Source organism: Gigantopelta aegis, chromosome 9, assembly GCF_016097555.1.
Source record: "Gigantopelta aegis isolate Gae_Host chromosome 9, Gae_host_genome, whole genome shotgun sequence".
Lineage (NCBI taxonomy): Eukaryota > Metazoa > Mollusca > Gastropoda > Neomphalida > Peltospiridae > Gigantopelta > Gigantopelta aegis.
In genome coordinates this window covers 36540155-36565003 of record NC_054707.1, presented here as the reverse complement: position 1 = coordinate 36565003, position 24849 = coordinate 36540155, and the positions used below count along the sequence as shown (strand labels likewise).

Here is a 24849-nt window from a genome sequence, read left to right as displayed (position 1 = left end):
GATCGGATAATCTGAACAATAAAGTCTAAGCAATGTCTGATTTCATTGGTCAAATCAGGGGCGGGACATAGCCCAGTGGTAAAGCATTCGCTTGATGCGCGGTCGGTTTGGGATCGATACCCGTCGGTTCGCCCATTGGGCTATTTCTCGTTCCAGCCAGTGCACCACGATTGGTATATCAAAGGCCATGGTACGTGCTATCCTGTCTGTGGGATGGTGCATATAAAAGATCCCTTGCTGCTAATCGAAAAGAGTAGCTCATGTAGTGGAGACAGCGGGTTTCCTCTCTCTATATATATATATCTGTATGGTCCTTAACCATATGTCTGACGCCATATAACCGTAAATAAAATAGGTTGAGTGCGTCGTTAAATAGAACATTTCCTTTCCTTTCGTAAGACTGATCTCCCAAAGAGTTGGAATAGAATAGAATAGAACAGACCCAATGAGTTGGGGTGACTACATATTGTAGCGGGGCGAGACGTAGCCCAGTGGATCGATCCCCGTCGGTGGGTACATTGGGCTATTTCTCGTTCCAGCTAGTGCACCACGACTGGTATATTATTAAAGGCCGTGGTATGTGCTTCCCTGTCTGTGGGACGGTGCATGTAACAGATCATTTGCTACTGATGGAAACAAAAATGTAGCGGGTTTTTTTAATCTAAGACTATATACAAAAATTATTAAGTGTTTGACATCCAATAGCCGATTATTAATAAATCGATGTGCTCTAGTGGTGTCGTTAAACAAAACAAACTTTAAACTTTAACATACTGTGGAATCGCTGTGGTTTTCACTGAAGATCGAGGATCAAACAGGGAAATGGCTCACTCTTCTTGGGATACCGTTCGACGCTTCCTACATCATCTGCTGATGAGCAGTCAGGGCAGTTGAATCGTATTCTGGTCCCCTGCGTGTGCTGTAACCTCACCGTGGTGCAGGGGTGTAACATTCTCTTTGAGAATGGCCAATACAGCACAAATTGAAGTTTGGAGTAAAATTCGGTGTCCGTAAAATTCTGTGATATTTGTATTTGTATTTTTGCACAGTTCTTTACACTGTTTTTGTTTAAACCTTGAATTTTTATATTGATGTTGGTCATCACTTTATTTATTTGCATTACCATAGTTTGACACCCAATAGCCGATGTATTTTTCGTGCTGGGGTGTCGTTAAACATTCATTCATTCATTCATTCGTATTCTGGTTAGTGTAGGCCTACAAACATAACGTCTGTTTTAGAATTTAGATCCTTACACACCCGTTGGTGAGAACACCATGCGTTATGTACGTGTGCTAACAATTCCAAGACATACGACTGGCTGCTCCTAGGTGATGACCAGGTCACCACTGCCATACATCCAATGAAAAACTACAGGATGGAAATCGATTACATTGTGACGTATAGTTAACCTGACAATCATGGGTCTGTGACGCGTAAGTTAGCTACAAGTGCAACGGCTATAAATAACGTTTAGTCAAAAAAGATGTTAAAATTTGCTCAAAACTTGGTTTTTGAGAATATGTAAGAAATAGAATAATACATTCGTGTCCGTTCATACGATTTATCCCACAACTCGTTTAGAAACGTATCAAACTCGCTTTCGCTCGTTAGATATATTTTAAAACAACTCGTTGTGAGATAAATGGTATCTAACGGCCACTCATGTATTATTCTCTATTTACAAACATATTTAAGATTGCCAATAGAAACGCGTTATACAAAAGAAATGTGTAAGATTAGAATATGCGCTCATAAACTAAATGTAGAATCTGGCAGGTATTAAAACATCGAAATATCAGAAAGAATATGTACTCTTTGTAATGCAAATGTTATAAAAGATGAATATCACTTTATAACAGTGTCCACAATACAAAGATTTGCGCTGTAAATATATAAAAAAATATATTATTATAAGCGGCCAAGTGTTTATCGTTTTATACAGTTATTAACCACAGGTAACAATAAGGAATTGAATAACTTTGGAAAATATTTAGTGCAAGCTAATACAATTAGAGATCGGTTAATGCAAGATAATAACAAGTTTGTTGTGTTTAACGACACCACTAGAGCACATTGATTATTAATCATCGGCTATTGGATGTTAAACATTTAGTAACTTTGACATATAATCATAGATAGGAAACCCGCTAAATTTTTTCCATGAGTAGCAAGGGATCTTTTATATGAACCATTCCACAGACAGGACAGCGCATACCACGGCCTTTGATGTACCAGTCGTGGTACACTGGCTGGAACGAGAAATAGCCCATTTGGGTCGCCGTCAGGAATCGATCCCAAACCAACCGCACACCAATCGAGCGCTTTACCACTGGGCTACGTCCCGCCCCTGCAGGATGCTAGTTAATGTAATAAATGTAATTCATACAACTTGATTTGTCCACATCCAGATTATGGCACGTTCGTTTAATTCGGGAGAAAGCCAGCCTGTCCACCGACTGGGATCGATCGCAGACCGACAGCGCATCAATCGAGCGCTTTACCACTGAACTACGTCCCGCCCCTACACACAAAGACACAAAGATAATTGGTCCAGCGAGTGCGTTCGATCCTACGACCAAAGCCCCTCCTGGGGCGGATCCAGCTTTTCTGATGGGGGGGGGGGGGGGGGTCCAAGACAAAAAAGGGCACCATAACATTATGAAAAGGCACTATTGAAAAATTACACACGGTTCACATGGACCATAATATAATAGTGCTACAACAGGGACGCTGGCAGACGTATTCTACAGTGTTCTATACATTGACAGAATAAATAAATTTGTAAAAAAACAAAAAATCCTAAATAAAAGGGGCACTTCTCAAATTTTAGGAGGTGTCCGGACACCTTGGACCCCCCCCCCCCCACCTCTAGATCCGCTCCAGCCCTCAGGCGAGCGCTGTACTGACTAAGCTAGACCCCCTCTGAACAGTGTCCTTTTAGTTTAGAAGTGCCCGTTGTGTGAGGTTGTAGATGATCCCATATCACTGTGCCCTTACTGTTTTTACTGAGCACCGCTGGTCCCCACTCCACTTGTTTTAGGTAAGATTTAACATGAATACTAAACATTAACAAGTACCAAAGTTAATAGCCTAGGGTGCAGTTCGTCACACCCACATAATTAATTTCTAAATTTTATATATGGTTTATTATTAGGTGAGACAGTGTGAAATACGTCCATGCAACCGAATGTGTTAAATCCGTGACAAGACGTTAAATCCGTAAAGATGTTGCATTTCGTGACTTACAAATAATATTTCTAAATAATTACAGGTTTGTTGGCCTATTACGACAGCTGCAATGAAATTAAATTATTATTAGTCATATTATATTATGAAAATGTATGTCTGCTTGTAATGTACATCGCATATCAACGATAAAAATGAACTTATACATTCCAAAAACAACCTTTTTGAACAAATGAACATCAAAACAGGGAATCCAGTTCTAAATAAAACTTCACATTAATATACCACATCACAAAACAATGAAACCACTTCACATTAATATTCCACATCACAAAACAACAATGAAACCTTACGTTGCTAAGTAAACGTCACGTCTGTTCATGACGTCATAATGTGAGAGGATCGTAGGGATGAGTATTATGTTAATTTTTATATCAAAGTTTGTTTTGTTTAACGACACCACTGGAGCACATTGATCAATTAATCATCGGCTATTGGAATTCAAATATTTGGTAATTCTGACACGTATTCAGCAGAGAAAACCCGCTACAAATTCCCTTCCTAATGCAGCAAGGGATTTTTATATACACTTTCCCACAGACAGGAAAGCACACACCACGGCCTTTAACCAATTGTGGTGCAGTGTATGGAACGAGAAAAAATGCAATCAGTTGAATGGATCCACCGATGTGGTTCGATCCTGCGACGCACGCACCTCAAGCAAGCACTCAACCGACTGAGCTAAATCCCGGTCCTTTTTATATCACGATATTATATATGGGTCCCATGTATCATGAAGCGCATCCCTAATATAATAAGCAAAGCTCTTTTAACAATTTCCCATCGTTCTGACCGCTTCTCCTAGATTTGCATTGCCGACGACCTTTTTTAAATTTAACCGAAGTTTGTTTTGTTTAACGACTGTCACCACTAGAGCACATTGATTAATTAATCATCAGCTATTGGATATTAAACATTTGGTAATTCTGACACGTAGTCGTCAGAGGAAACCTGCTACATTTTTCCTAATGCAGCAAGGGATCTTTTTTATGCAGTATATGCACAATTCCACAGACAGGATAGCATATACCACAGCATTTGATATACCAGTCGTGGTGCACTGGCTAGAATGAGAAAAAGCCCGATGAGCCCATCGACGGGAATCGATCCCAAACCGACCGCGCATCAAGCGAGCGCTTTACCATTGGGCTACGTCCCGCCCCTTTGAATTTATCCGAGGCCGCATTTTATAAGGATCCTTTTGCGTTACAACGTTGACCTGCGTTAACTATAGATGTGTAAATACCTATATATTGTATGTATGACTAGTACATACGTAGATACAAACGCATGGGCACAGGGGATAAAAGGCCTTTTTTTGGCCTCACAAATTGTCTCCTGCCGTTGCTGAAACTGGAACCTCTATATAGTTTTGGCCTCAAGTATTGTTTCTCATGCCGTTGCTGTGACTCGAACCTGTATGTGTGTATGTGTGTGTGTGTGTGTGTGTGTGTGTGTGTGTGTGTGTGTGTGTGACATATGTATGTATACATGTATGTATGCATACATGTATGTATGCAAGCATGCATGCATCTATGTATGTACGTATGTATCTTTCTATCCATCTGTCCGCCTGTCTGTTTGTCTGTCTCAAGGAACATTAACTTTTCGGATGAGTATATGCACTGGGAATCGATTTATTGCACGTGTGAAACCCGGATCTTTAACAAATTCGCTTCCGTATTCATAAATCAACTGATTGGTTGTTAATGTCGGAGAATCATTATAAAAGAGCCGATCAGACAACATTACTGAGTATCAGACACTAAGATGAAGAATTTGGCGATTCTCTTTCTGATTGCGACAGTGCTGCCCTCTGTCTGGACGAGATCTCATCAAGAAGCAGACGACACTTTGGTTGAACGAGAAGATGACTTGGACATCACCAGCCTATCAGAAGATGAATTGAATCAGTTTGTCGACGAAGCCCGCGAAAGCCTGAAAAGAGCTGCTGGTAAGTGATAAAGATTTAAGATATTAAGAAATCCATTTGGATATTTCAGTGTGTTAATTACTTTATGAAACACTCGACAAAAGTTTTTCCAATTTCGTCGCTTTCCGAAACGTGACGTATCAGGATGTGGCTGCTGGAGGCAGTTACTATGAGGTTAGGAATCCAGTGTAAATTCAGTGGAATTCACGATAAAAAACAATTACTTAATCTCTTAAACAAATGTTTGATTTATATTTTTAAATGTACCTTGTACTCAAGCGCGAGCGCACGCACGCACGCCCACACACACACATATTAACACCACACACACATATATATATACATATATATTAACACCACACACACACACCACACACGCACACACAAACTCCACATACCTACACACATACCACATACCACACACACACACATATTAACACCAAACACACACACACACACACACACACCACAGACACACACACACCACATACACACCGCATACATACACACAAACATATTAACACCACACACACATACATCACAAACGCACGAACGTACATATACACACGCACACACGCACATACTGTGTAAATTATGTGTATGTGTGTGTGTGTATGTGTTTGTGTGTGTGTGTGTGTGTTTACGAGTGTATATACGCACAGTAATGTACCGGGTCCCTCCATAAATGAAGCTAGACGATCGTCTGTCTGTGTTTGTTTTGACAATGTACGTGTACCTTGCTGTATGTTTCAGAGGAACTCTTTGACGACGAACCGGTGCAGTCGCAGACACCTGACAAACGGCAGAGGTTACCGCCCAGTCCTAAGTTCCCTGTCCCCAAGTTCAACTTCAAACCACCACCACCACTGTTCAAAACTAACTTCAACTTAGGTGAGTGCGCCTTTCCCACAAGAACCGGGGAACTGGGGTTGAGGTGAGGGGTGGGGTGGGTGGGCTGTACTTCACTTTCTGCACTTGAGGTCCAATATATACTCTTAAAAAAATAGGGGAACCTGAAATATTAATGTTAATATCAACTATTAGACCGAACATACGTTATGTCCACAGACATCCTAATAAAGAAGTTCAGGTCTGTTTATCAACACACCGAAACACATTCCATAGTTTGCACATGCATCACGCAGTTGCCCCGTACACGTGCGTGGGGTGTCATTCTCGATTTTGACAATTTCCAGGAAGGTCCATTAATCACTGTGGAACATTATTTCTGTCAATCGTTTTCATTCTGTTGATCATACAGTCGTTATTATTTTGTTTTTAGTCATTTTTATTGTTTGAATTTGCGATTTACTGATAAAAAAACGTCAACTTTCAAATTTCACTTCTGACCCCAATCGTCCTTCGAGATCTTTGGTGGTCATAAAACCTGCTGTAATACTGAACTACCGGTTGTAATGTTTGCCCAATTAATTCACTATTATCATATAACCATTCCCCACAGCTAATATACCTTACAATTTTGACAATTGTAAATTCTTATTAGAGTTCCCCTACTTTTTTTGAAGAGTATAATTTACTGCGTATGTACCAAAATGTATGTATGTATGTATATGCATATATGTATGTATGTATGCATGTTTGTATGTATAGAGGATTCGTCACGAGTGTGTTTTAATATGGAAAATACCAACCGGGTGTTAGTTAATCGGTATTTGGCGAGACTCTGCCGAGACAAATTACCGATTAACTAGACGAGGTTCATATTTTACATATTAAAAAACACGAGTAGCGAATTCTATTTATCTTATAACTCTCTTAAAATAGTTTTTAAGTTGATATTTACCAAACAACACATTCAGTGCAACGTTAATCGCGGATTAATACGCTTCAATGAAAGACGTTCGATCAGCTGATTGGGCGTCTCGCTACTCTCATAAGAAGTAGATTACGCCACGATATAGTTTTACCAATAACTCTACGAATTAATAGGTATAAATAACAAACTCACACGTTTATAGTTTGTAATTGGTTATTATTCATAACAATAACATATTTCCGCAATATTTTGCTCATACTCTCTTCATATATGACACATTTATTGCCACTTAACGTGTATTTACATATACCAAAAATTTCGATCTCTACTACCCTACTATATAAAAGATAATTATAGGTTATTAAACGAGCTGTCATTTCATATCATGTTTATGTCCCGAGTGAAATAATTTTCAGTTGTCACGAGCTTTAGCGAGTAACAATGAAAATTATTTCACGAGGGACATAAACATGATACGAAATGGTAGAGTTTAATATCCCATTTATTACCCATAATCGATCTTAATTTATATCACTCATCTCGTTTCGTCGATGTTCCTGTGAAGTTGTAGTACGCCAATCGATGACGTCATCGTGTGACGTCAAAAGTGTTCCGTCCCACTTGGCATTCTAGTGGGACGTATCACTTTGATATGTACCAAAATATTTTTAACTATATGGATAATAAAAGGTACTTCACTCTCCATTTTGGTGCGAGTTTCTTATTTCTCAAATATCTATTTTTTACGAAATAATCGACTACCTGCTAAAACCCTGTATAGCAGAAGACACAAAATATCAAAGTAGATCGTGTTGTATACTTACACAGTTTTCGTTCACTTTATTTTTTTCTGCAATCAAATTAAATAATGGACACGATATCTAAAAACATTCTTTCGAGCACGGACATTGTGGTAGTTAAGGGTAAAAATTCGGACAGAATGTTCCAACTCATCTCATTGGTCAATAACTTAAAGAAATTTTACAAAACAAAGACGAATATATGTTAATATGATGTTCATGCGTCAAACATGTTTATAAACAAATACACGTGTTGAATGCTATATTCGTCTTTTTTTTGTAAAACGTTTATTACGTCATTGACCAATGAAATGATTTTGCACGAATTTTGACCCGTAACTTCCACAACTTCCGTGATCGACAGGATGTTTTTAGGTATTGTGTTCACAAGATCACATTGATTTATTATGATTGGTTATTGCATGTTACAGACATTTGGTATTTTTGATTTATAGTCTTAAAGAGGAAACAAGCTACTTTTTTGTCCATTAGTAGAAAGGGATGTTCTATACGCACCATTCAACAGACAGGATAGCACATACCACGGTATTTGATATACAAATCGTGGTGCACTGGCTGGAACGAAAAATAGCTCAATGGGCCCACCGACGGGGATCGATCCTAAACTGACCGCGTATCAGGCGAGTGCTTTACCACTCGGTTACATGCCGCTCACAATATTCATTTTTAAAAGCTCGGTAGATCTCTACGAAATGATCAAACAAAACACTGCCAGAAAATAAATACACGTGATTTGTCCAGAAGAGTGTTTTATCCACAGCTACGTCGTATTAGATACAGTTTGGTGTAATTGAATAATGGCAAAGTAGCCATACATCATAAGACATAACTTCGTTCATGTTTACCTACTGCAAGCTGTCTGTTCTCAATGTTTATAAACCCCAGGGTGAGGCTTTAGTAGTGCTAGTTGTATTGCATGTGTGCCTGTGAGTGTGCGTGTGCGTGAGGGGGAAGGGGGTTGTGTGTGTGTGTGTGTGTGTGTGTGTGTGTGTGTGTGTGTGTGTGTGTGTATGTATGTATGTACGTATGTATGTATAACCTTGTGTATTATATCGTTGTACTTTTTTACTTTTTTCTACACAGGAAAGGGTTTTACATTGGGAACCAACGGATTATCGTTCCAGCGAGGAAATTTCAGAGCAAACCTGAGATCAACGTTTTCATTTGGGAAATCAGGACTTAAATTCACTGGCGGGCAAATTGAAATCGGATATAGGTTCGGTTAAAAGAACGTTTGTATCATGGAAAAAGATGATTAAAAAAACAAGTATTCAGAATAAATCTGATTATTGTAGCAATTAGGAATGTTGTTGTATTATTTGTTTTGTTATAACAATTTATCATCTACTATTGAATAGATGCATGTATGGGATCCGATATAAGGAAGAAAGGAATGTTTTATATATTGATGCACTCAGTACATTTTAATTACAGTTATGTGGCGTTCGATAAATGGTTAGGTATCACACAGATAATGAAAGATGAAACCCGCCATCACCACACAGTGGACTACTCTTTTCAGTTAGCAGCAAGGGATCGTTTGTATACAACACCCCACAGACAGGATAGTACGTATCACGGCTTTTATTGCACCAGTTCTTGAGTACTGGCTGGAAAGAGAAATAGCCAAATGGGCCCACCGACGGGGATCGTTCCAAAACCGAACGCGCATTAGGCAAGCACGTTACCACTGGGCTACGTCTCCCCACCAAGGGGTGGGGTTGGTGGAGGGGGTCCAAACTTGGTATGCGTGAGCATTTTGAAATATTCAAGATGGCGATCAAGATGGCTTCTCAAAACAATTAATTGGCAATATGGATATTTTGACATTTTTGTCACCTAGGACTATATATATATATATATATATATATATATATATATATATATATATATATATATATATATATATATATATTATTTCCCCCGAATGTCTTGTGATATCATAATCAGTGGCAGATCCAGATTTGGGGGTGGGGAGGGAGTGGCGGCTAGTGACATGCTGTGGAATCCCAAGGGACCTTTGGGGGATTTTTGGATGGGGATCGTGAAAAAATGAAAATTATAATAAAATTATAACTATCGCAAAATGTATGGGGGGGGGGGGGGACCAAGGCTGAATATCTGTCCAAATGTCCTTCTAGCCCTCTACAGCCAGAGTATTCGGGCTAGTGAACAGTGGCTCCTAGCCTAATTCAATATAGGGCAAGAGTCGAGGGAGCCCGTGAACGGCGGCCCCTCACATAATAAACCAGCTAAGAGTCGAGAGGCCTAGCGAAAAGCGGCACCTCGTATATTAAAATCAAGTAGAGCGCACATTGTCATCAAATAAATCAATAAGTTATCACTCCAACACAGAGCGCACAATATATTCAATAATTTCTCGCCCCAGCATAATTATTAACACCCAAAAACAACAACAACAAAAACAACACGCATATGGAAAACGATCTTAATTATTTTACTTTTATTAGTTGTAATTATATTACAGCGTTAATATAATATACTCACGGTGACCTATGATTTGTTTTGGACATTCCAGTATTATACGGATATATCTATGTTATGTGAAAATTTCAAGAAGGCGTAATGACTTAAATTTTTACCGAATAGTATCATTTCCACTTAAAGGCATAATGTCACGGATTTAAGGACCTTGTTTCTCTAAAAATGGATAATAACGAAAAATTACATTAATTCTTGGAAACCAAATCTAGCTATTGTATCACCTTAACTGAACCACGATGGAGTGAAATCCATGTCAATCCTCTCTGCAATTTTAGTTTTTGAATTATGGACCATTGCCACATGTCACGGGGATCCTATAATACCCGTAACTGAATAAAACACGATTATCCAAATATCTCTTCTAACTGTACATATATTAGATCTCTCTGTATCGGGTAGTCCAATACCCGAGTGGCTCGGCTCTAGGTATATCAGAGATAAGATCTTATATAAGGTATATATAATATAGCACGTTTAGTTCACTAGAAAACACAACAAAACACAATACACTTTGGAATCTGTATTAACCTTACGCTGACAAATATATTTGCCGCAGTTAATTACTTACAACAACAATAATAATAACAACCCGGAACTAATCACTTAATTAGTTAATCACTAGGTGTCTAGTTTACACAATATTCTAATCACTTCACCGTGATACAACACACACACGTGTGATAATTGAGAAACGCTTCCAGGGGAACTTAATTAATAAAGGAATTACAACTCTATTCCTAACTGGTTAATTTTTAATTAACCCTTAACTACTCATTCAGTAACCTTGTAATACAGAATTAATACTGGTACCTATCACAATAAAGACAATAACCTACAGTTTACCTAGGTCCTCTAGGATGACTGGTTAAGCTTTAATAATTTTAGAACAGTGAAGCCTACAATGTACTTCATCAGATTACCGGAAACACTGTCTAAATAATATTGGTATAATACAGTATTAAAATATTTAAAGTCACATCAATCACATCAAGGTTATACAACAGAGCAGAAATATATATTTACCAAGTCCAGTCGGACTAACGTTCCCCGGGTGCCTTCCAATGATTCTCCCCGATATCTCTAAAATCCTATCTATTTATTCAAAAAATCTCAGAGACAACGAATATCGCCTGGGGGCACAACGCGGTCCCTCACCTATCATGTGAATTTCCACCACTCCCAGAGTCGATATATTTTCTTAGATGACCAGACATACTGTCGCCAGTTCGCCAGAAATACCCCGGTCATAAACCGTTCTAACGGAGTTATTACGTAACTACTGGCCACATGGACTCCGCAACTGGTCTAAGTGTGTATTAGGGGGTACGGTCGCGCGGAGGTATTACGTATCCAAGTGCCCAACTGGTCTAAGTGCATATTGGGAACAGCTCGACCACCATCGCGCGGGGGTATTACGTAACCGAGCTGCACACGGCCCTCTAAAACAATTAACATCGCCACAGGCGAAAAGATAAGAGCATGTTCCGTCACACCACAATTCAATTATTTTTACAAAATGTCATTAATAAATGGAGTATGGTGATTATGAAGATGGTTGATGGAAGTACATTAAATTTTAGGGACAAATCAAATTATTTTTGTTCAGGTAATACTTTGTTAGACCATTAAATAGGTCAGTGGTCTGTGACAATATGCCTTTAAGGAGTCTGTCGTGAGTTTGCTGGTATTGTAACATGTTTCCGACCAACAGATCATTTTAAATTACTAAAATTACATATAAAATGCGTTTTCTAGTTTAGAATATCAATGTATATACCATGTGCTTCTGATTGCCTAAGTGTTTCTAGAAGCCGAGACGAGACTTCACCTCCCAATAATTTCGTACATACAAAACACATATATATATTAGGAATTAAACTGTAGTTTCAGCTATTACAACTATTAGGACAACCAAAAAACACACTGAATATACAAACATTGGTAAGTCTAAACTGGAAAATGTATTTAACATGTAATGTTAGTTTTAAGTAAGGCTTTGTTAGTCAGAAACATTTTACAATGGTAGCAAAAATAAATAGTTTGTTTTGTTTAACGACACCACTGGATCACACTGATTTATTAATCGTCGGCTAATGGATGTAAAACATTTTGTAATTTTGACATAGTCATAGAGAGGAAACCCGCTACATGTTTCCATTAGTCGCAAGGGATCTTTTATGTGCACCATCCCACATAGAGGATAGCACATACCACGGCCTTTTATATACTATACAAGTCGTGGTGCACTGGCTAGAGCGAGGATTAGCTCAATGGGTCCACCGACGGGGATCGATCCCAGCCCAACCGCGCATGAAGCGAGCGCTTTACCACTGGGTTACGTCCCACCCCAGTGGTAGCAACCTCAGGACAGTCCTTGAAATGTTCTTGTCAGTATTGGGGCCCACGCAATAATAATAAAAAATAAAAAAAACACATGTCTTTATAATAAATAATGCATAGGAAAATAATGTTTGTTTACCGTTGACATATATATATATATATATATATATATACAGTCGAACCTGTCTATGGCGGCCACTCGTGGGACATGACAAAAGTGGCCGCCATAGAGAGGTGGCCGCCGTATGCAGGTCATATATAAGTCCGAATTTTAAAAAACAATTACACATATGTTGCAATAGAACTATTAAGTAGCCATATACATGTGCAAAAACGTAATTAAAAACAAGACAAAAAATTATCATCTATATGAAATTTTATTAAGTGAAAAAGAGAATATTTAACAAACAACAGAATAATGGAGCACTGTTCTGCGCATTAAAGTCACTGATTATCCTTTAATGTTCACTTGCTAAAGAAGTCACGTATCTTGCTTTGTTTGCACGTATTTTCAACTCGCATGTTTGACACACTTTCCTGAAGTTCCATCACAGAAGTTACGATATCACATTTACTGTGGATGAGTCCAAATTCTTTTAACTTTCGAACATATTGTTCGGCCTCTGACAGAGAACACACGGTGGTAGTATCCACACTTTCTTCGTCACTGCTAACATATTGTTCGGCCTCTGACAGAGAACACACGGTGGTAGTATCCACACTTTCTTCGTCACTGCTAACATCTTCTGATGATTGGGATGGCTCCGAGTTCTTCAGAAGTTCCGAAGTTGGTCTGGTCCAGTTCAAAGATCCTTCCTCACAGGTTGGAACGCCGGCATCTGAGTCGGCCAACTCTTGAAATGTACAGTTGAACAGCTGCTTTGACTTGGCCAACATGTTAATATCCTCATTGCCTGTAAGTTTTCTCTGCCTTTTTCTGTCAGAGGGCTGGTTGTTATCATAATCTGCCAACACTTCCGCTTTTCTCTTTAATAATGCCATTAATCCGAGTTCTACCCACCCCGAAATGTTCAGCAATTTTTCTAGCACTCAATTTGTCTTTCTCTGATTTTTTAATGACCTCTACTCTCTGTTCCAACGTTAACGCGATCGCGATTTTGAAAATAAATATCAGAAATAAACTCCAGCAGTATTTAATTCCTTCTAGAGTTGACACGTTTAACTCCAGTTATTTTAGGCTAGATACCCTCTTATTAACTGCGTTTAATGACCACCGCCGATGCCTAGCACATCGCACCGTTAATCCAGATTAAAAACACTTGTTAATTAATGGAATGGAAACTGGGTTTAACGTGCGGACTTCTGCCTGACTTTCAAGCGATGAAGTTGTGTTTAGAGAGCGTGGAGCTGTGCTTCGATCGCTTGGGCCATTGTCCAAGTATCGGATTGAGCACAATGGCGACTCGGCGACCGTCACGCTATTATACGGCAGTGACAGGAAGCAACCTACAACCAGCAGAAGACGGAGGAGGCGACCCAAGACTTCGCAGGGGGGACCTAACTTGGCGGCTCAACCGCCAAGGGCGGTCCCACCTGTCCCGAAGAGGAGGGCGAGACCAGGAGCGGCGCAGGGTGATCCAAACCCGGTGGCTCAACCACCGGGGGCGGTTCATTCTGCTCAACCGAGTTTACCTGCTCGACCGAAGCACTCGCCAGGAAAGACCCAGGGGGGACCAAAGCTGTCAGCTCCACTGACAGTGGCGGCCCCTTCTGTTGATCTACCGACTACTATGGACACGGGCCACGTGGTTATCGATCAGCCACCGGCAAGTCCACCACTACCTCCGGTAGTTGTTGTTGAACCCAAGGCGGTCCAGCGAGAATCCAAGAGGAGAAAGATGTCATCAGTCACCGCACCGAAGATGTCTGACGATTGGATTCTCGTCTGTGACAAACTTCCGGCAAAATATAAAGGAGCGGTAATCGGTGACTTTACCGACCCCAAACATCTGAAGGGACCCTGGTCAGACAAGCACTGGCGCCAACTTCCAACGGGACAAGGGAAGTACCAGCTCCAGGAGTCCCCTCACGCAAACCAAACCTATGTGACAGCGCAGCAGGACGGGCTGTACAGACAAGGACTCCTGATGCCTACGATGCCCAACGCGACCATTCATCGCATCTTAAAGATGGTACTGCGGGACATCTACACAGGAGCCCTTGAACGTAACACTCAGTTTCTGATGAAGGACTCCCCAACTTCTGCCCTGATCAGCCCATCAACTCGCCATGAGTCCTGCTGCGCCAACCTTAACTAGGACAGGTAACCTCCTTTTTGGGCTTAGTTGGACTTTAAACATTTTTCGATCGAGCTTCCAAATTCTTATGTTTATTTTTTTATAAATAGTCCAACGCATTTTACTTTGGCGCCCGTTCAATTGCTCAAATCACCTTAAAACCTTTTCGGCCGAGCAGTCAAACTTATTTTTGGGTTTAAATTCTTAGTCCGGACATGATGTTAGGTGCAGGTATTCTCCGTAGACTTAGGTTTTTCTAGTTAGACCCGAAGGAATCGAAATTCAGCCAGTCAGAACACGGCCCTTTTTCGGTGTCTACTAGTCGGTCCGCGCAGTCGCTGGACGCTACTAAATACTTACTTTGGGGCTATATGCGTAGGCGGTTCGGCCTTAGGTTTTGAGTAGGGCCGGCCTCCCCTCCCTCCCGACCCTCACCTGGTCACACCAATGTTTAAAATATGACTGGCAGCCGCTTTCCTCTTAACCTCCCATGGGCTTAATGAATATTGTTTAAGAATTATTATTAATATTAGACCAGCCCATCTAAATTTGCGCCGAAAATATATTATATTAATAATTTATATAGGATAGTAATGTTGATAAGTTTCTTTAAGGGCGCAGCCAAAGTTTTTTAACCCCAATTTCCACCTTTTTATACTTTTGGCGTTAATTTTCAAAATTTCCCCTATTTGTTAGGTTATCCCTGTCCCGAGTCAGACTCCCGATCCTATCGGAGGCCGGACTCGGGATAGGCGTGTTCGAAACCTTAGTGGTATATGGACACGTTAAACAAGTTACTAAGCTAAGCTAAATACTTATTCCAAATTCCGCCCACTTCAAACTCAATCCCTCCCCCCCTTGTCCTGGACTTAGTCACTGGCAAAGGCCAGAGATTAAGCCTAGGACAGGCGTGCGTGAAACCTTCGTGGTATATATGCACGTTAATATTTTTATGAATGAATGTTTAACGTGCCCCTATCCACAGAGGTTCAGGCACGCCCACTTCGGATTTAGCCTCTGACTTCGCCAGTGACCAACTCCGGAGCGGGGGGGGGGGGGGGGGGGGGGGGGGGATTGAGTTTGAAATGGGCAGGTTTTGAAAAAAAGCCATTTAGTGCGGTCAAACGCAAGCGCGGACCGAATAGCAGACACTTCGCAAACTTGAAGTATCACCGAGTGGGAGCCGTGCTCTGATTGGCTAAGTTTCGATTCCTCGGTGAAGCCTGACAAATACCTAAGTCTACAAAGAGTAACTGCATCCAAAAACATGTCTGGACCCAAAATAGTTGAGACTGCTCGGCCGAAAAGTTTTAAAGGTGATTTTGAGCAATTGATCGGGCGCCAAAATAAAATGCGTTAGACTATTTATAAAAAAATAAACATAAGAATTTTGAACTCGATCGAAAACGTTTAAAGTCTAACTAGCCCAAAAAGGAGGTTGATACCTGTCCTAGCAAAGGTTGGCGTCTAGGGGGATCCGATGTACCCGGTGGTCTCAAGCTGCGGGAGGAACTGCCGGTAGTCGGAGTCTGCTAAAGCCTTGGTGATGGTACGGTAATGAGTCCCCGCGACGGTTTTCAGAACGCGATGTATTGTCGGGTTGTCCATCTCCAATAGTAGCAGTCCTTGGCTGAATATTCCGCTCCGGCAGATGGTGACGCAAACTGCGTTGAGTCCCTCCCGCATCTTGAGTCGATGTACAGCGAATTCCCCCGGCATCCGGATTGTCTGGCAAAGGTTGGTATGCAAGTGCCTTGGGCGTGCTGATGAGATGGCGTTCGTCTTGGATGTTGGTTCTAACCAGTTGTTGGAAACGCTGTGGGAGCCGGCTGGCCTGCAGTGACCACGGCTCCACTGGTTGTTCGTCTGGCTTCGGCGGTTGAGAGGGGCGACTTGGCTTGGCTGGTATGGCACTCGGGGGAGTGGTCGCCTTCCTCTTTACAACAGACACCTTCCGGGCCTGCGCCTCAACGGGTGTCGCCTGTATAGTCGGCGGCACAACCGGAGGTGCTGAAGTCCAGGCCTGTGGAGTTGGTCCAGGTTCCATCGTAGAAGACGGGATGTCCGGGGCTGGTGCCTCTTCTATTCCAGTCTTCTTCGGGGGGTCGGCGTTGGGCGGTCCAGCAGACGGAGTCGCTGCCGGCGGTTTAGCCGCCGGTTTTGACTCCCCCTGCGCCGCCGCTGGCGCACGTCTCCTCTTCCTCCACCTTCCTTTCTTCGGGACTCTATCACCGTACACCAAGGTCACGGTTGCCCGTGACCCGGTGTACGTGACTCGATACTCTAACAAGCTTCCGTATGTGGCAATTAATCCCCCCAGGTGTGTGTGTGGGGGGGGGGGGGGGGGTAATCGCACAGCGCACTCGACAGTGTTGCTGGATAGGCTGCATAACGCTTGTTAATTAACGAACACAGCTAAGGGACCGACGACCTTTAAAGGACCGCTGTTTATCAAGCCAATTGGTTATATCAACAAAAACATTTTTACGATTGCCGACATTTCATTATAACTTGCACTAAAAAACAATTGTGGCCGCGATAGCAGGTTCATTTTCGCTTTTTTATGACAAAAGTGTGGCCGCTGGCCGCGTTGAGCAGGTGGTTGCCATATAGAGGTAAAATATATAGTAAAATTCAGTGGGGGACCTCAGGGTGGCCGCCATGGACAGGTGGCCGCCAAGGCAGGTTATATATATATATAGTGCTAACGGTCCACTGGTTAGAGAGCGCAATACTTGCCTTTCCCCGGGCACCTTGCCCCGGGCGCTGGCAACCCACTCTATGCCATTGACTAGAGGACCTTTAGCATCGTGCCCTTACTGTTTGTACTGCCCACTCCACTCCACTCCACGTTGACCGGCCTCGGTGGCGTCGTGGTAGGCCATCGGTCTACAGGCTGGTAGGTACTGGGTTCGGATCCCAGTCGAGGCATGGGATTTTTAATCCAGATACCGACTCCAAACCCTGAGTGAGTGCTCCGCAAGGCTCAATGGGTAGGTGTAAAGCACTTGCACCGACCAGTGATCCATAACTGGTTCAACAAAGGCCATGGTTTGTGCTGTCCTGCCTGTGGGAAGCGCAAATAAAAGATCCTTGCTGCTAATCGGAAAGAGTAGCCCATGTAGTGGCTACAGCGGGTTTCCTCTCAAAATCCGTGTGGTCCTAAACCATATGTCTGACGCCATATAACCGTAAATAAAATGTGTTGAGTGCGTCGTTAAATAAACAATTTCTTTCTTCTTTCTCCACTCCACGTGTTTTACAGGCAGTAGGTAAAGCCGTGGATACCAGATGCGAGAGACTGACAGTGTTAACATTGTGCTGTTCGCCACCCCCACTGAATCCACCCTGAATTTTACAATGAAATCAGAATGTAACTGAACTGAACTTTATTTACACTCCGGCCGTAATTCAACGGCATATGAGGTACATTATAAAAATGTAAGTAAATAAATAAATGACAAGAAGGCACATTCGTCATAATAATGATGTACATCATATATTCAAACGTGTAAAAAGAACAAGTGTATATCTATGGGTTCAACCGGCCTCGGTGGCGTCGTGGTTAGGCCATCGGTCTACAGGCTGGTAGGTACTGGGTTCGGATTCCAGTCGAGGCATGGGATTTTTTTAATCCAGATACCGACTCCAAACCCTGAGTGAGTGCTCCGCAAGGCTCAATGGGTAGGTGTAAACCACTTGCACCGACCAGTGATCTATAACTGGTTCAACAAAGGCTATGGTTTGTGCTATCCTGCCTGTGGGAAGCGCAAATAAAAGATCCCTTGCTGCCTGTCGTAAAAGAGTAGCGACAGCGGGTTTCCAAAAAAACAAAACAAACAGTGTGACATATTTACGTACTTCTCTGCAACAGCCTACTATCTTCAAAGATAATGACCGGTATCGGTGGTGGTGTGGTTAAGCCATGGAATATAAGACTGGTAGGTACAACGTTCGCAGCTCGGTACCGGCTCCTACTACATCCTCCCTTTCTCTCACTAACCACTAACAACTAACCCGATGTGCTGGATAGAGAGCCCACATAGCTGAAATGTGTGCCCAGGACAGCGTGCTTAAACCTTAATGGGATACAAGCACGAAAATAATATGAAATGAAATTGCCACTGCAGCCGTCAGCCCATTTACCCCTTGCTTATAATCACACACTCCACTGCAGGGCCGTAGCTAGGATTTTTTGTTGGGGGGGGGGGGGGGGGGGGAGGCAACTGAGTAGTTAATAGTCTAAAACTCCTTTTCTTTAAGTTTTTATGCCTTTTTTCGGGGGGGGGGGGGGGGGGGGGCACTTCTCCTTAACAGCCTACCACCTTCAAAGATAATGAAAATCCTGCTGGATGATGGTTGGGGACCCACAAGCTGCCAAAACGCAACATTCCCCGCCTATGTTGCTTCTGGTGTGGTCGTCAAGGATAACTTGGTGTACATTGTGTGGTGATATAGGTTGTACTATACCAAATAAAATCCAATAGGCGACCATGTTAACGTTTGTGCTTAAAAACACTATATGCAATATATCTGCCAAACTATGACACATAAATATCAGTACTTCAACCCCTACATCAAAGTATTAACTGAAGAAAATGATACCTTTCATGGCTCATTTTCGGTATAACCAGATGTTTCTACAACACCCCTAGTTTTGCACAAAATGTCAGTACTTTTTTTTTACAGGTACCCCATACATGTTCCAAGCACAAGGCTACTTGACACAGTGGTACTAGATCAAATAAAATTGCATACACGTTTTGCCCAGATGAAAGTATTTTTGTTTTATAACCAACACACTCACGTTTGCTACCAATCACAGGACTTGTGGTATTAACGTCTCTATCAAAGGTTCTGTGCACCTCGAACTTTGACAGTCGGAAGTTATTTGGTTTAGTCCAACCTATAGGGTACGGAGAAAGATGTCCAACTCATAATAGTATGGGTTCACCAAGGGCAGCCTTTACGTGCCTGACGATACTGGTCGGAACGTAACCCAGTGGTAAAACGTTCGCCTGATGCAAGGTCGGTCTAGGAGTGATTCCCGTCGATGGGCCCGTCGGTCTAGGATCGAACCCCGTCGGTGGGCCCATTGGCCTATTTTTCGTTCTAGCTAGTGCACCACGACTGGTACATCAAAGAGCGTGGTATGTGCTGTCTTGTCTATCGAATGGTGCATATGAAAGATCCATTGCTACTAATGGAAAATTGTAACGGGTTTTCTCTCTAAGACTATGTCAAAATAACCAAATGCTAGACATCCAATGGCCGATGATTAATAAATCAATATGCTTTAGTAGTGTCGTTAAACAAAACAAACTTTAACTTTGCTTGCCTGAAGGTACTGGTTAAATATGTCACAATGAAGTTGTATCACACCCTTTACAAAAGGTAATTATGTATCTCGATCGGTTTTCTTTATTTTTATATAAAAGAAAAAAAAAATTGGGGAGCAGGTGCCCCGTAACCAATTAACTCTCTATTGAGCTCCGTAGTCTAGTGGATAAGCTGCTGGACAATCAAGCTGACGACAGTTGTTCAAATCCCGTCAAAGCTGGCTCAAACATTCATTCATCTTTCTCATCTATCACCCTTTGCCTATCATTCTCATTATCGTAATATATAAAAAAAAAACCTTTCCAATTTCTCCCACGATTTCAGTCTGTTTCGACCCTTTCTGTCAGTTACTGTCTTCTGAGCTGTCCACACCATCGCCTACCTGTCTCAACTTCCACCACGGGTGCAGTTTCTGTGCATTTCCCTGCACCCACCTGGCATCCTTGTTCTCTGCCGCTAATAAAACTGGTCTGACCCACGGCACTAACGACCGCCGGTAGTAGGGGTGCATAGTAGGTGGTTACAAGTGCCTCTTAACAATGCCAGAAATAACTACTGAACACTCCCCGAAGTGGTCAGACTAAGCCCACAGCTAAAAGCGGAAGAAGTTGAAAGATAGGAGGAGTTGCCAGATCGGGAAAAAAATGAGATGGAATTCAAAGGAGAAAAAGGAAAGTGGGCAGTGGGATAAAAAACAAAAAACAAAAACAAAACAAAAACAAAACAAAAACAAAAAACCTCTCTAGAATATTATTCGACTGCTAACGTTATTGCAATACACCGGCCTCGGTGGCGTCGTGGCAGGTCATCGGTCTACAGGCTGGTAGGTACTGGGTTCGGATCCCAGTCGAGGCATGGGATTTTTAATCCAGATACCGACTCCAAACCCTGAGTGAGTGCTCCGCAAGGCTCAATGGGTAGGTGTAAAGCACTTGCACCGACCAGTGATCCATAACTGGTTCAACAAAGGCCATGGTTTGTGCTATCCTGCCTGTGGGAAGCGCAAATAAAAGATCCCTTGCTGCCTGTCGTAAAAAGAGTAGCCTATGTGGCGACAGCGGGTTTCCTCTAAAAACAGTGTCAGAATGACCATATGTTTGACGTCCAATAGCCGATGATAAGATAAAAAATCAATGTGCTCTAGCGGCGTCGTTAAATAAAACAAACTTTACTTTTTTTTATTGCAATACATAAATCCACAGTGTGCTATTGCAAGTGTTTGTCATTTGTCCCTGGTGAGATTTTACGATACAGAGTTTACACACAATGATGTACCGGATCCTTCGAGTAATGGCGCTTGATGCGCATATATATTTGTTTGTTTACAATGTACCTAGTTGTGTTGTTTTCAGAGGAACTCTTTGATGACGGACCTGTGAAGTCACAGACAGCTGAGAAACGGCAGAGGTTGCCAAGCAACCCTAGGATCACTCTCCCCAGCTTCAAAGTACCACCACCCCCAGTTCCCAAGTTCCCGTTCAAAACTAACTTCAACTTAGGTGAGCATGCCAGGGTCGTAGGAAACGGCGACTTGGAGAGGGTGGGGGAGGAATTCTGTGATATAATATATACTTTCCCACGAAAGAGTCCGCATAAACGACGGTTTTTGGTATACCAGTAGTAGGGCACTAGTTGAGACCGGGGGAAAAAATACCCCAAATCACAGAATGAGTCCACCAAAGAGATTCGAACCTACGACCCCAGCACATTTTGTGAGAGCTCTGTCCAATTTTTGTAAATAACTTCAGTTTGGTTTGACGTAAGAAGAAAATTAAAAGTGATTTGGAAATAATAATAATAAAAAAAACCCAACCTATTTTTGGGTCCAAATTACAAATCAATCAGCTCAGAAATAAAGAACTTGTAGTAAACTCCATAGTATGAAAAACGTCGTTCGCTGTATTGATACAGCTCCTTTTCTCCCCAATGCTATGTCAGAATGCCAACTGCCTGCACACAGTTGGCCAACTATCTGCTATCACAACTTCTACGACGGTCCAGTTGTTAGTGTGAGCGCTCTTATGACTTCTACGACGGCCGTCGTGTCCGATTAAAAATAAATAAATAAATAAATTGGGGCCGACATTTGTTGCTTAGTCTGAGCGCACACTACAACTCAACGCGCCGCCCAGTTGTCGTCTGAGCGCACTCACAACTCAATTGGATCGTCGTTGGCCAACTTTCTGCAGGCAGTTGGCAGTCTAAGCCTAGCATAAGACTGTCTTATTCATCCGGGTACACAAGAAGGAAGGAAATGTTTTATTTAACGACGCACTCAACACATTTTATTTACGGTTATATGGCGTCAGATATATGGTTAAGGACCACACACATATTGAGAGAGGAAACCCGTTGTCGCCACTTCATGGGCTACTCTTTTCGATTAGAAGCAAAGAATCTTTTATATGCACCATCCCATAGACAGGATAGCACATACCACGACATTTGATATACCAGTCGTGGTGCACTGGCTGGAACGAGAAATAGCCCAAATGGGGGCTACATAGGAGTCCTGTTAACGATATTTTGATATCCTAGTATATATATTTCTTATATACAGAGCTATGAAATATATAGCTCTACGGAAACCATAAAAGTGATATTCGGTGAAAAGTAATATTTTCACTGTATTTTAGTTGCATTGAAAATATAGAAATTATATTTATATTTTTGAGAACAAGTTCATGAATCAATTATCTCCCTTGTAACTTATTACGATCTGATTATTGAGGTCAGTGTCACTTCGTCCTTTTTTGTTTTCATGACTACCACTGCATCTGATCGTATTTGAAAAAAAAGAAGGAAAAAAAAAGAGAGAAAGATTTAAACAACAGTACCTATACAAATTTATGTGAAGTGTAATGTCGGTAAAATCTATGAAACTGGTTGAGTAAGAAGCCAAATAATGGTGACACAATATCCTGTTATTCAGTGTAAGTTAAAATTTTACTTCGCGTTCGATTCAAGATTTTTATTTTTTATTTTTTATTAAAGTGTTTTCGACAGCATATAATTAACAAAAAGCTAAAGATATCGTGAATTTTTTTTAGGAAAGATGTATATAATAAATATAGTATTTATGTCTTTGTGGGTTTTTTCGAATACAATTCTTATGTCAAATCGTGATGTGTGGAAACCATATTTTCACACATTGCTTCTCAATTCGTTAAAATATGGTAAACATAACGACATAAAAATCCTATTAGAAAACCCAATGAAATAGTCTTTATATATCACTAATAATGTCAAAGTAGAAATAAATTATATAACCTTCGTTCATGTCTACCTAAAGCAAAATGTCTTTTCTAAGTATTAATATATATGAATAGAACCAGTTTATTTGGAATTATGAATAGTAAAAACACTTTTGTAAATTGGTTAATGTTTAACGTAAAGTATTACATATATAAAACAAAATTACAAAAGAGTACACTAAATGAAACTGGAGTTAAAAATTTCATCAAAGACAAGTTACAAATAGAGAAGTACATATATTATAAAAATTGTTTACATCCACAATTCGACGACAACTTGGTTGAAAGTTCTAGAACGCTATAGTTGAGACACTTATTACTTTTATTACATACATGCATTTTTTAATCACTATACCAGTTTGGGAAGTATATCAACTTATCTTTTATCCTTACCCTATATCTTTATTTAAACTATTTTATTTCCACTTTGTAATTGCTCTATTTCATTCTGATATTAATATATTACTACATGTAACATGTAAGGTAATGAACTCGGGGCCCTATAACTGACATTGTTACATATTTCCGGGGCAATAAACTATTTAAAAAACAAACAAACAAACAAACAAAAAGCATACAAAAAACAACAACAAAGTATTTATATACCCCAGATTGTGGCTTATATAGGCACTAGTCGTATTACTTATTTATTTCTTAACAATTAATATTGCCGGATAATGCCAAATAATATAACTAGAAAGAACAGCAATGGCCTTATATATCAGACATTTTATTTTCGATAAACATTTCGGTTTTTTTTTGGATATAACATTGTGTGTGTGTGTGTGTGTATTCGTGTGCATGTATTCGTGTGTTTTGTGTTGTTTGTGTGTGTGTGTGTGTGTGTGTGTGTGTGTGTGCGGCGGGGAGAGGGGGTTGTATATAAATGTGTGTTATAATGTTATACCTTTTTCTTACGCAGGGAAAGGTTTTAGCTTCGGAAGCAAGGGATTATCGTTCCAGCAGGGAAATTTCAAAGCAAACCCGAAACCAACGTTTTCATTTGGGAAATCCGGACTTAAATTCACTGGCGGAAAAATTATATTTCTGTTTCGTTAAAAGAACGTTATTACTATCTCTCCTTCATATCATGGAGACAGATGATTAAAAATGATGAATAAATCTGGAAATAAGTTATTTTAGCAACTAAGTAACCAGTTTTGTTATTTGTTTTATAACAATTTCTCAGCTACTATTGAATGGATTGAAGGGGCCAGATGGACTAGAACGCACATCACAGGTCTCTTAGTACATCAGTCGAGGCTTGGTTGGAACGGGAGAAAGGTGATGTGTGCACTGAGTGCGATCGTTTCAACAACCCATCGGTAGAAGACCACTCTACCGTTGGACTACAATCACCCCTTCTCACCCC

At 41.0% G+C, this 24849-nt stretch overlaps 1 protein-coding gene across 1 annotated transcript; it reads left to right on the top strand.

The window, feature by feature from the left end:
- The first annotated feature begins 4969 nt into the window (after positions 1–4969).
- Positions 4970–24627, top strand: LOC121382113. Its single transcript, XM_041511615.1, has 4 exons — positions 4970–5203; positions 5936–6073; positions 21576–21722; positions 24400–24627. Exons 1-4 carry the CDS (start codon positions 5020–5022, stop codon positions 24534–24536), a joined length of 606 nt encoding a protein of 201 aa, XP_041367549.1. The 5' UTR covers positions 4970–5019; the 3' UTR covers positions 24537–24627.
- The last annotated feature ends 222 nt before the right edge of the window (positions 24628–24849 follow it).